The sequence below is a fragment of the Toxotes jaculatrix genome, chromosome 5 (assembly GCF_017976425.1).
Source record: "Toxotes jaculatrix isolate fToxJac2 chromosome 5, fToxJac2.pri, whole genome shotgun sequence".
Classification (NCBI taxonomy): domain Eukaryota; kingdom Metazoa; phylum Chordata; class Actinopteri; family Toxotidae; genus Toxotes; species Toxotes jaculatrix.
The window spans coordinates 18,976,717-18,989,431 of NC_054398.1; the positions used below are offsets into that span (position 1 = coordinate 18,976,717).

The following is a 12,715-nucleotide window of genomic DNA, read 5'->3' on the forward strand; positions in this document are numbered from 1 at the left end:
TGTTGCACAGTTTCCCTTAGCAGCGATGCTTCCTTTTGAGGGTTGTTCCAGTTAATTAGTTATTTAAACATACAGAACAAGGCAGAAGTATGTTGCAGTCAATGACAATTTGTTTGATTGTTGTTTGCGATCATGCTTTTGGAAAAGACTGTCCATTACCCTCATCCTTTTTGCCGACTGGAAAGATGCCGTGAAGCACTTTACCCATGACCCCCTGTTTCCCTGACAAGTGAATAGAGCCTAAGGATCTGTTTCTGGGCCTGAGTTCCCAACAGCATTCCTCATGTTTAGGAAAACATGTAAACTGACGTCAAAAAAATAAAAGTAAGCAGTCAGCTCCCTTGGCCTTTCGCGCCTGGCCCAGATGCCCATATGAAAGCTGACTTTTGTGTGCTGGACAACTCTCATACAAGGTGGACGGCCAGTGTTTTTCCTGGCATGTCTTGAACAAACACAGACCAATTACACTGGGCTGCCTGGTGTGTCAAACCATGATCTACAGTTTTATTTTGCATTATTTGAGAAGACTTAGGAAGTAAATCTGTACACCACAGAGCAAGAGAGACAGACATATATAATACAGGTTCCTGCAGTTTCCCTAGGTTAGCATAAATCCCAAGCTCAAGCAGATATCTAGTGTCTAAGACAAGCACCACGTCCCACGCCAGCTAACTGCCACATGGTCTGAGCGAGCTGCGGTGGCAAAACAGCTTTGAAAACTCTGATCTGAAATATTCAAAACTCATACAACTGCATGCAACTTTCCTAACTCCCCTGAATATATATGCAATAAAAATGTGTGGCTCCTTTCCCACTCAAACGTTGGAATTGCATTATTCATCTGAGGCAGTGTTTCAACTTTCTCTCTTTCTCTGCCCGCAGCGCACCCACACACACACCGCTGAATTAAGTACCCGTCTTCTAATTCAATCCCAATATTCTTACGCATCGTTCTCCAAAAACTGAGCCCTGCACATTCTGTGAATGTGCGTGATGGTGACACAAAAAATCATATAGCCTCAACATTATCCCAGAGAGTTTTGGCAGATCAAGATTATATGATGACTTTGTCCATAATAAATGCACAATTGTGTATTGTATGGAGTGTTGGAGAGAATTATCAGACCCATTACTCAACTGAAAGTAGAAATACCACACTGTAAGACTACTCCTGTACAAGCAAAAGTCCTGCACCCCTGTGAGTGGGACATATGCTGTAATTTATTACTTGATTATTATTACCAATGCATTAATATGTAAGCCCATTTTACTGCAGTAGCTGGTCAAAGTAGAGCTAATTTTTACTATTTTGCAAACTGTCCGGTGGTTTACACTATTACAATACACCATATTTAATGAGCATATCGTGCTTTTTTATTTGCAAAATTTTAATTTATAAAGAAAGTAGTTACTGTACCTACAGTAGATACAGTGGGATACAGTATCCCCCCTGCAATGTAATGGAGTAGAAGTGTAAATTAGCACAGTACAAGTACTGCAGTGAAGCATGGCACCTGAGTAAACTTCCTTAGTTACATTCCACCACTGACTGTATGCATGTATAGCCAATTTGACGTTTTATATAACTACCATCAGTATTATAGATATTTCTTCTGAAGCTGTTCTGTTTACATTTCATTGATTTAATTACTTTTTTCTATAAATTAATTTTTAATTTGAAGTCAGTAAAATATATGAAACAATTTGCTTTTGAGTTAAAAAAAAATATCTAGAGTTGCCAAAAGAATTTCATTAGCATCATTTTTTGTCCCTCTGCTTAAATGTAATTTCAGAGGAAGTTTTCAGGTGGTGCCATGAAAATGGGCAACAATCAAGATCATGAATATCAGGACTAAAACAGCTATTGGCACTCTGAGGGCAAACCAGTTTTCATTGGCATCAGTATTCAAAAAATGCATGTGCTAAACCTCAGTGTGTGTGTGTGCCATATTATGGACACATGTTTTGGTGTGACATTTTACAACCCTCCTTCTAGACACAGCATGTTATAGTCTGACATGTGTGGAGAGTCAGCAGGGCTATTTACCAACAAGCACAGAAGGAAGGTGGCAGTCTAAACCTGTCCTCATCTACAGTAAACTGTAGTGAACTGTAAGCAGTGGGTTGGTTTTATCATCGGTTAATATATAGATTATTTTGTGTATTAATCAAGCTGTTGTTTGGTCAATAAAACACTGGAAAAATGTGCAAAAAAGTTTTTTATACTTTCCTTAAGCCCAAGGTGATGCAATTGTCTTGTTTTGTACAACCAACAGCTCAAAAGCCAAAGATATTCGGTTTACCATAAAGTAAAACAAGGAAAGGCAAATCCTCCTCCTCTTTTATGTCAGTATATATAAGCTTTTTAAAATTGTATTTAGACATTTAAATCCTATAACTCTCTCATGACTATGAATCTCTGGATTGTACATGATTTAAACTGGAATATTGATAGAAACAGTTTGGCAGATGTTGAAATCACTGACCCGGACTCACATAATGCAGTTGGCTATGCTGTAGGTTCCTGCTCCATTTTTGCTCTGATTGTGAAATAAGAGATAGCACGGACTAATTACAGTTTGGGCAGCAACGTCAGATTCATGTTTCTAAAGAAAAAGAAAGCTTGTTGATTCCTCGGGTGCCCAGCCTAGGACATCCCTGGTCTGTGGGCACTCATGCAACTGTGTGTACAGACACACGGGCAGATAAATGGCAGTACCATTAAGTGTGTGCACATGTATGTCTGTGTCTATGATGGCAGTGCCGTGTGTGCGTGTGCTTGTGCGTGTGTGTGTGTGTGTGTGTGTGTGTGTGTGTGTGTGGAGATGCGTGTCCACAGCACCTCAGTGGAAACTTGGCCATGAGCCGAACGTTGCCCATGAGGGCTGGTAAACACGCTGCAGTGGATCTCACTCTGTGAACACAAGTGCCAAACACAATGTAAACTTGTTTCCATCACTCCATTCACCCGCTCGCTCCTCTTTTTTTTCCTTTGTTTGTTATTCTGTCAAATCTGATTCACACTGTATTTGATGTATTATCTATATAATAATGTATGTACTGCATAGGAAGTCTAACATTTGATTTCTCAATATGCTTTTTTATCTCATTACACTTCTTCTGTCCATCTTCTATATCATCTGTCCATTTTCATGTTGATATGAGCAGAATATAGCAGGCTGCAGGGTGAAGTGGTTTAATGGTAAACCACTCTGTAGGACACCAGCCTTTGGACGTTGACACTTCCTGAGTATACATCAGATCTGTCATCTGCAGCCCCAGAGGCCAGCACAGGTCTGAGCAAGGTCACAACAGATGACCGCCCCCCCATGCAACATCCAAACCAGATGTCTGATGAATTGCTTCTCATAAAAGATTCCTCTTTTACAATGGACCATGGCTTTGCCAAATAGGGTATGTCCGTTACGTGTGCATTCCTGAGTCCTTAAAATTCTTATGGGTAATTCAGAATGGCCTCTGGACATGTTTGTAGAGAGAACTGAAAGAAAAATTCGCAACGATCTTGTCCTGAGATGCCGGGTGTAGTGGATGCTGAGGACTGAGGAAGAGATTCATCTTCATCTGCCACAAACTACATCTGAACTAGAAGGTGATGCTTTCCATAGGGGAGAGATGCAGGTTATGATGAGTTTCATTCTTCCTGTCCATTGACAGTTTGTGGGAAAACAAGGCCAGCTGGTTGCTTTCACTTTTGATAGCGCGGGTGTTGTTCCAGCTAGTCCACATCTGGCATAACCATAGTTTTTCTCTTGTTTTCCAGCCTATAATCTGAGTCATTTGATATCACATAACCACACACATTTATAGTTATTTTGGACAACCTTTTGCTCCTTACATGATGGATTTGCCTCTTAACTGTAAAAGAGGGCCGACAATGTCACAACAGGAGTGCACCACCATATCCCACTAGTAAAATGGATGCTTGTATATCCCTGTTTTCTGGCCAACTTCAACTCCTCTCTCTTTTGTCTTGCTCTTATCTACAGTTTGCGAAGAGGGAATGTTTCTGTTCCTGTCATCCATGAAATAAACCACTCAGACGAAGCAGTATTGTTTCAGCTCTCCCAAAGAAACGTTACCTATGGGCTGTGATAAGGTGAAGAAAAAACAGATGTTGTTGAATAAATCTGCGCACACTTGGAGCCAGCAGCTGTCCTGTGTGATACACTGCATTGAAAGGACTGTCTGGCACTCAGTGAGCATGTGCTGAGAGATGATGGACAGGACCTGGCCTCCTCCTGCTCCTATCGCTCCCTGTTAGCGCTTCTTCTCCTCCCTTGCTTCCCGCTAATCACAACTGACAAGAGATACACAGGGCTCTGTCTACACCAATGGATAGAGAGAGTCGTGCTGACCTGCCTCAGTCCAGGGGAATGGGCACAGGTAGAAGAAGGATTGAGGGGAATGAAAAAAAGCCAAGAAGAACATCCGCATCACAACCACGAGTCCTGCTAAAAATGGTGTTCCTCTATTTAGAAGGCTTCAGGATTTCAGTATATTAATGAAGGTCATGGGGTTACAAAAACAAGAGCATGGCATGAAAGAGTGTTTTAAACGACAGCACTCTGTCTTCATTTCAATGCTGTGAGAAAACCAGATGTTGAAATCCCTTACAGTTAAATGTACAGTATAAAGGTGTGTGTGTGTGTGTGTGTGTGTGTGTGTGTGTGTGTGTGTGTGTGTGTGTGTGTGTGTGTGTGTGTGTGTGTGGGAGAGAGAGAGAGAGAAATCAAAGCTGCAGTCCTTAGAGACTGACTACATGCAGTGAGTGTACGTCAGCTTCTTTGTATGTACATCAGCAAACGTGAGTGAGATTACATGTGCTTAGCTGTACATGTCTATATATTTGCATCTGGTGCACATATCCATCTTATGATCCCATGAGAGCGTTACATGCACATCTGAGGGGGAACACACGTGTGCCCCCTGAACTGTGAACACATGTGCTTATGCGCAGCACGGAAGACCTGCATGCTGAAACATTGATGGAGACCTTCCACTGTGACGCAACACATCATCAGTGACGCTTAAAGTGGGATAAATATTTCAATGACCTGGTGGAGTGGGGACATAAGGAGTCAAGCTGGAGGGCACCCACAAAACAGTTTGGCTGCAGAGCTCCCATTTGTCTCGTCAGCATCGAGACACTTCTCCTCAATTAAAATTTAATTCGTGTCAAGGCAGTTTTGAAGCCCTCAAGTTGGCTTGGTAACCTTGCAAAAACATTACACCAAAACTCAAATCAAAATGCACCAACTGAGATAAAACATGCCCTGAAATGTTTTGATCTTAAATATACCATATTTATTCCAATCAGAGAAGAACTCACTGGGAAAATATAGGTCAACCTCATTATATACAAAAACAGGATTTGCTGCAGTTTAAAGAAAAAAAAAAACAAAACACATAAAAATAAGAAATATATATAATAAGGCATTCAAATATTTTTAATGAGAGAAAAAAAAATCTAAACATAAGTCGGATCTAGCGAGGACAACGCCTGCTGGGCTGGCTGAGGAAGGATTTGGGGGTTTCACTGCTGCTGCAATATCTTGCTCCCTGTGTGGATTCGGAACTCGGGGGTGTGAATGAGCTGAGACTCACGGCTGGTTGGAGAGCCGGTGACAGACACTCCGGATCTGACCCTCAAAACGCCGAGCAATAACCTGACGGACACTCAGTCAAAGAGCTTAAATTCCTCAGCAGCGTTTATCCTGGAAAGTAACGGGAGCCTCCACCGGGAAGTGGCCAAACAATGGACAAAAAGGGCTCGGTTTATCGCTGAATGTTCACGGAAGGGGACTGATGTTTTGCAAAGACTGCTGCTGCACGGACCGAGCCGTGGAGCCACAAAGCGAAGAGAATGACAGAAGAAGTGAAAGAGACGGCGCGCCACAAAGGAGGGCAAAGCAGGACGCGTGTGTGTGTGGAGAAGCAGTGCCCTAGATCTGTGTAACATCTGAGGTACTCTGTCATTCAGGCTCCTTCCTATGCTGTTTCGGGCAGCAGTATCTCAACCCGCACCTGGAAAAACAAAGAGAATGCTTTCAGTGGCAGCACATCTCCATGCGTAAATGGACACGCATCTGTGCGTATTCGCTGTGCTTTTTCACTATGAGTACAATAAATGATGTTTGTTTTTACCACTAACTCATGTCCTGTCCCATGACCACACTGGTATAGATGTGTTATAGACTTCCTCATACTTCATATCTGCCATGAGTGATGGCGATGCCTGTAGAATCTGACGGTACCGGTGCGCAGAGCAGCACTCATGAAAAAAGCTTCAGCGCACCGGATCGCAATGGTTATGTGAAAACATGTGTCATCCCACTGTGCCGTGACCGAGACTACGAGTCGTGGGTGAGGCTAATGTTCACAAAAATATGGAGTTCCCAGAGACTCCGGAGTGCGGTGTGTGTGGGGTCGCTTTCGGTTTTTCTCGCTCTGTTGGTCAAATGTGCAGACTGGAAAGCTGAAGCCAGCAGCAGCAGCAGCGGCGCTGACAACAGACTCTCGCATTCATCGTCCCCCCTTCACTTCGTTACAGGCTGCGCGGCGGAGCTGTTGCAAACTTGCTGGAGTGTGGTTTCGCCATTGTTCACCCTCCTATGTGCCTTCTTTTGGGTCGGTGTGTATTTAATCCGCTGTGGGGTTCTAATCCAGACCGCCCTCTCCCTCCTAACTGTGTGCCACCTGGGCGAAGCAGCGGCGTGGTCTCTCCTGGACGGGACAGATGAGCAGCTGTTTTCATTCACGACAGCGGCCGCGGTCGTGCTCGTCTGCGTGGCCGCCGGCGCACTCATGGTAGCACGGCTGAATCAGGGCATATCTGTGATCGTTTTCATCAGCATATTCAGGACTATTTCACTCTTCTCACTGCACAAAGTCAGGGCCACTTGGAGACCGTACGTAGCGTACCTGGTTGGAGTGCTGGGCATCCTGCTGGCGAGGTATGCTGACAAGCTCCTTCCCAACCAAGGGAGACACAAGGAGGGCTGCACCCCCGTGACTGGAGCCAGGGAAGAGATCCCTGTATTTAAAAGGCGCAGGAGGTCCAGTTCTGTGATAGCGTCAGACATGGCACACAGTCAGTCCAACAGTAAGTCACATCGCCGGACCTCTCTGCCATGCATCCAGAGGGACCAGGTAAGAAGTTTCTGTCCCATTCAACTTTTCTATTTCTGGCTTGTTTTCTTCTTCCAATTACTAGTTTTATGTTTGACACAAAGAGAAGACAGAAGGGCGCAGTGCTGTACCAGAAAAATTAAGACAGTTTGACTTTGGTTAGAAAATTCTGTATTATTTTATTAGCAATCTTAAGCAGTGTTATTGATATTGAAGGCTACAGAGCTTTTAAAAATGGCCTCTAAGTAATAGTGATATGTATAGTGAGTCACCTACACAACAATCATTTTTTAAATTCTTCTTCTTCTTCTTCTTCTTCTTCTTCTTCTTCTTTTTATTATTATTATTATTATTGTTGTGTTTACATGGTGTGATTCTGTTTTACATTGCAGTGCGGATATTACAGTTTGCTTGGGTGAGCTTTGATCTGTGATCAGTTGTTATTATTCTGTGTATGTGCACAGATCATTTCTGGACTGATATCTTGCCATATTCAGTAAAGCCATTTGCAGCCACTGGCAGGAAAACATGCAATTATAACAATATACAATATTTATTTTCCACTTTATCCTCACAGTAACATTTTTATAGGATGCCTCAAGATTTTTTTCTTAAATAGAACTGATACGTTATCTACTAAAATGACCAATCAAGCCAAATTTGCCACGTTTTCATCTGAGCACATTGTATCCATCACAGCAAGGCGATGCTTTTAATTCATGTAAATCTATACCGCATAGATGCAACTGTAGCTTTCTTCTGACATTTCAAAATGAAGAACCAAATTTGGTATTTTGTTGTTAAAGGGATGCTATTTTAGAAACACTGCTTTCAAGTGCTGATGAGAAAGGGAAGCTGAGGATACGATGTCAGTGATTCATCTCATCCCTAGTTATTTATGTCAAACATTTTCCCCAGATGATCTCTGAGCCACTGCCACAAAATAGACAAATGCATTTTTATCTTTGTGCGCTGGACTTTAATGCCACTTGCTCCACATCACTCATCGGGGGATTGCTGTCCTTAAACCCCGGGAACGTAGCAGTTATCACCTATAAACCTCCTCTGATGCTGATACACATGCATACCTGTGTTAGGAGGAGATGGGGGGGCTTCGCTCAACCAAACTCATATCAGCTCGTCAGGCCTCCTTATGGAAAATCAATGAGCATGCTGAGCATGAGAGTGGGAAACAGATTTTTGCAGTGATCAAAGCTCTCGTTGTGACCTGTGAGTGCGGTTAGGTTGGGAGATGAGAGGCTGCACTGTCGGCCCAGCCACTTGAAAGATGCCCTCAGCTCTCAGGGCTAGTTAGCGTTGTAGTGTGCTTGTTTGTTTTTCTTTGTGGTCATACACACACACACACACACATACATTCGTGCACATACACAAATTGGATATGAAAAGACTCTTATATATTTTATAGCTTACACTTTATTCTGATTTAGGATTGATGTCTCAGCAGAAGCTTATTCAAGTGTCAATCTTTATTAATTTTGTATGCTGCCGTTGCTTCACTGCAGTAATGGAGGGAAAATGTATCTTTGTTTTTGAATGAGTGATGAACTGGAAAATGGCTGGCTATATTGTTTACATTGAATAGTTACTGTATGGCCATAAACAAGCATGTGTGACTAACACGTTATTTCACACTCTGCTGTGTTTTAAAGAGCAATGTGGCAAAAAATGGAAAGAAAAATGTAATTTTTAGCTTTACAAATATTTATTTACCCATATATAGAAAACAGCACATTCGCTATACGTTGTTGTTTATATTTTTTTTTCATTAAAGAACTAAGTTACACATTCCATCTACGATCTCACACTCATGCATTAAAACAAGATGGAAAAAGTATATAGGTGAAAGTGAAAAAACAAAAACAAACAAACCAAAACAATAAATTAGATCATTTTTTTCCACCTAACAGTATTATTTTCATTATAGTAAAAGTGAACATAGGTATTAGACAACTGAGCTGTAGTAAAATCACTTCTTTTCACATGCACTATCTCAAAGGTGCAAAATGTGTAGAAAACAGAAGACACCATTACATTTACATTCAGACTCCATTAGTATAAAGGATTCAAGATGGAGTTACTTAGAGAACAATAAAAACAGCCCTAAAATCAAGACATTAGTCGTTAACAGCTCTCACTGATGCAGCTACAGCAATTAACACGTTTGGGTCTGCATCAGAATTTTTTTTTTTTTTTTTTTCCCCATGCAGTGATGTCCCACTAAAAGCTGAACAGAAAGGAAGGACCAGACAAAGTAGATAATATCATGCAAAGATGCAAACATTTACCACTTCTCTGACTCTCTCCTGCTCTGACACCTTGACCAGGCTGGAGCCCTCTGCTGCGAGAGGATCTCTATTACATGTTTTTGTTGTGGCACAGTAGAGCTCAGACTGTCTTGATTGTACATGAAAGTAAAGTTAATCATATAATAGAATTCTGTAACAAAGCCCGCGTCTATCATTCCCGCTGATCTCTGGCGGCCGTGGTAAGCAGTTGACCAGTCATGGCCTGCCTGTAATTGAGACACACATGGTGTACATATGCTGTCTTAACCGTGTCTTGTCTGTGTGGTCTGTAATGTGTAAACAAGCCTATGCTGACCCACACTAGTCATCACCTTGCTCACATGGGGCTTTGGCCTCCCTGAGGGGGGTCACATGCGTTCAGGGGGCACAATGTAACTACCACACAGTGACGGGAACAGGGGAGATGTCAGACAGCTCAGAGTGTCTGACTGACTCTGCCTGGAGGAACAAATATAGGTTTACTGCACAGAAGCGATGAGGCCATATTTTCCGGTAGTGCTTCTTAGTTAGATGACCTAAAGAGGCTGAGTGATGTTTTACCAGCCCTGCACTTTTACTGTGTTCAATAGAGTTATGATGTTTTAAAGAAGTAGTAAGACAAAGAGTAGATCTGCACTTTGTTGACCTGACAATGTTTGCATTAGTGTTGTACGTCTGAAGTGTTTGAAGAATAGTGTCAGGTTGGATTGAGGATTACAGTTGATACTTAAGTGTTTTTCTCAGGAAGCTTCTCCCACCGACTTTAGAGTCTTATATAAAGGCCCTTCAGATTGATGGTCACTGTGTGAAAACAGTTTATTCAGAAAATAAATAGAGCAAAGAGAAATCCCTCTGCTTCTTCTATCTCACAAGCCTTAAAGCTGCCATGTTGCCCTTCGCCGCTCTGCCAAAGCCATGCTCCTAGGCTATACTTCAATCTGCACAACTGTAGATTTAATAAACAGCCATTTTACCTCCTTTTGATTACAAATTGGTTGCCAGCATCTATCAGTTCACTAAGTAGGTTGATTTCGCAACGCTGGGGTCATCCTCCCCATCATGGGCGCAATAAAAGAAAGTCATTATCAGCCGATCTGATAGCGGTTAGCAGGGGCCTCTGCGGGATAGTTCTTCTGCTTGGGTTAATACAAAATGACAAGCCGGTCTTCTGTATTTCAACTGGGGATATTGAACTGGAGGAAGAGGTGTGGACTTGTGGTGTGGATCGCTTTTCACAGCATGTAAGGAAATTTGAGTCCTGCTGCAGACATCAGCGCTGTCGTGGAACTTTCTCTCCTCACAAGCAGGAGAGAGCAGTCTGCCATGTTGCCAGCTCATGTCGAATGTTTTTAGCTAAACCTACCTGAGCTGCAAAGTAGGAGCAGAAGCTGGTTAGGCAGGGCGGGGAGTGGACATCAATGAGTCACCTCTGCTTTTTTAGACGATTCTCTTTGCGAAGTGTTGGAAGCACCTCCCTTTTCTGTCGGAGACTCCACCCCTCTGCACAGCGCTCTGCTCTCTGTCCTTTCACTGACACCAACACAAATATTATCCCAACCAGAGGAGGAAATTCTTTCTTAACTTGGATGATAAAGATATTCTTGAAATCTATGATAATGACTTCCTGTGGAATGGGATCCAAACACAATTACTGTTGCTGTTGTAAATGTTTCCTGTTACTCTATTTTTGCTGCACCGTCCATAATTGAATTGTGATTTGGATGGAGGAGGTTGTTGATAGCCTGTAGGGCAGTGATTTACCACTGGGCCACTGCGCACTCTCATCCCAAACAGCTTGTTTGTATTCTAAACACATAGCCTTGTGGGATATGATGTTTTTTCACTTTTTCTTTTGACTGGACTGGTCTCTGGGTTAGAAACGGTCTCATTGAAAGCCTCCCCCTGCATTTGGAAAGGAAGCTAATATCAGCATGGGGTTGTGTGTCTTGTGATTGGACGATCCACTTCACACTTTCAATCCTCATTCAGTCCCAGTGTATTAGCTGCGCTGTGCGTGTGTGAGGAGGCAAGGGGTGGAGGAACTGGGGTAGGAATGAAAGTAGGTCATTCGAGGTTTTGTTTAGTAGCCAGGCAAAACAGCAGGCTTACTCTTACCCCCCTGAACGGTGGAAGAGTCTTGCATTTGACTGATGTAGTGTAGCAACTTTTAGCGTGCTTGTGCTCCAGATTTGTATGTGTTACCTCTGCCATGTTGGCTACCCAGCGTGAAGCCACATTACACTGAGTTTTGGTCTGTGGTGGCATAAACAAGAGCTCCTTGCCAGCATTTTTTGTCTCACCAAACTGACAAGTTCTGCACAGTTCTGCGATAAGCAGCTCCCAGCTGTGCAAAGCATAATTTGGGCTTATTACAACCTGGGTTTTATTTTCATAGTTTTGGCAGTCATTTCAATCTGTTATGATAACACCTTACTCACCAAACTAACTGCTAAGATTTAGAAACACGACGACAATAAAGTCTGACGGGGCAAGAAATTAGACAGTTAGAGAGTTGTAAACAAACCAACAATTTAGCCAGATTAAGTAAACCACTTAATTTGGGGTTAAAACCAAAAGTGTGAGCACCTGAAATGCTGGTAATAATCTCTCACTGAATAAAGTAATGCCTGCACACTGACTCCAAGTCAGGTGTTTTTCTTTATTATTATTATTATTATTATTATTATTATTATTATTATTATTATTTTAATACCAGATCCGAATTGGATCTAAACCTTAAAAAACAGCAGTAATGAAAACACTGTTGCTCTTTCAGTATCCTCACACCTTGAAGTGATGTGTGGATAATTACACCTTTTCAGTAATCCCTCATGCACAAGCACAAGGGAAACTATGGAAAATATGCAAGGTTAAAGTTGAACCAAGGAGTCATCTGTAAACTGTAATGTTTACAACCCTGAGTTTGGGGAATAATTTTACCATTTAACTTTGTCTTCTTTACAAAAGGTTGATTCATAGTTCGACATTTTTTGGAAATACATTTATTCACATTCTGGCCAAGAGTTAGATGAGAAGTTTAGTAATACAACAAAATAAATAGTGACTTCTTTTTTTTTTTTTTTTAACTTTGCACAGTGCATGGTTAGCTTTTTCCCACAGCTTTCACTCTTTATGCTAAGCTAAGCTATTCTGCTGCTTATTTAGCTCCCAGCAAGAAAGCAAAACAGCACATTTCCCCAAATGTAGAACTCCTTCAAAACCTATATGATCGTCTAACTTCCTTGCCCCCATCTAAACTC

At 42.1% G+C, this 12,715-nt stretch overlaps 1 protein-coding gene across 4 annotated transcripts in view; it reads left to right on the top strand.

The window, feature by feature from the left end:
- LOC121181616 (cGMP-inhibited 3',5'-cyclic phosphodiesterase A-like) overlaps positions 1 to 12,715 on the top strand; it is a 136,990-nt gene that overhangs the window by 62,302 nt on the left and 61,973 nt on the right. For 2 of the 4 annotated variants that reach the window (XM_041037594.1, XM_041037601.1), the window contains exon 1: positions 4,784 to 7,170. The exons of the other annotated variants lie outside the window; for them this stretch is intronic. In XM_041037594.1, coding sequence (XP_040893528.1) covers positions 6,247 to 7,170 — 924 coding nt within the window. In that variant the 5' untranslated portion in view covers positions 4,784 to 6,246. Of the gene's footprint in view, positions 1 to 4,783; positions 7,171 to 12,715 lie in introns of those variants that run through there. 4 annotated transcript variants of the gene reach the window in all.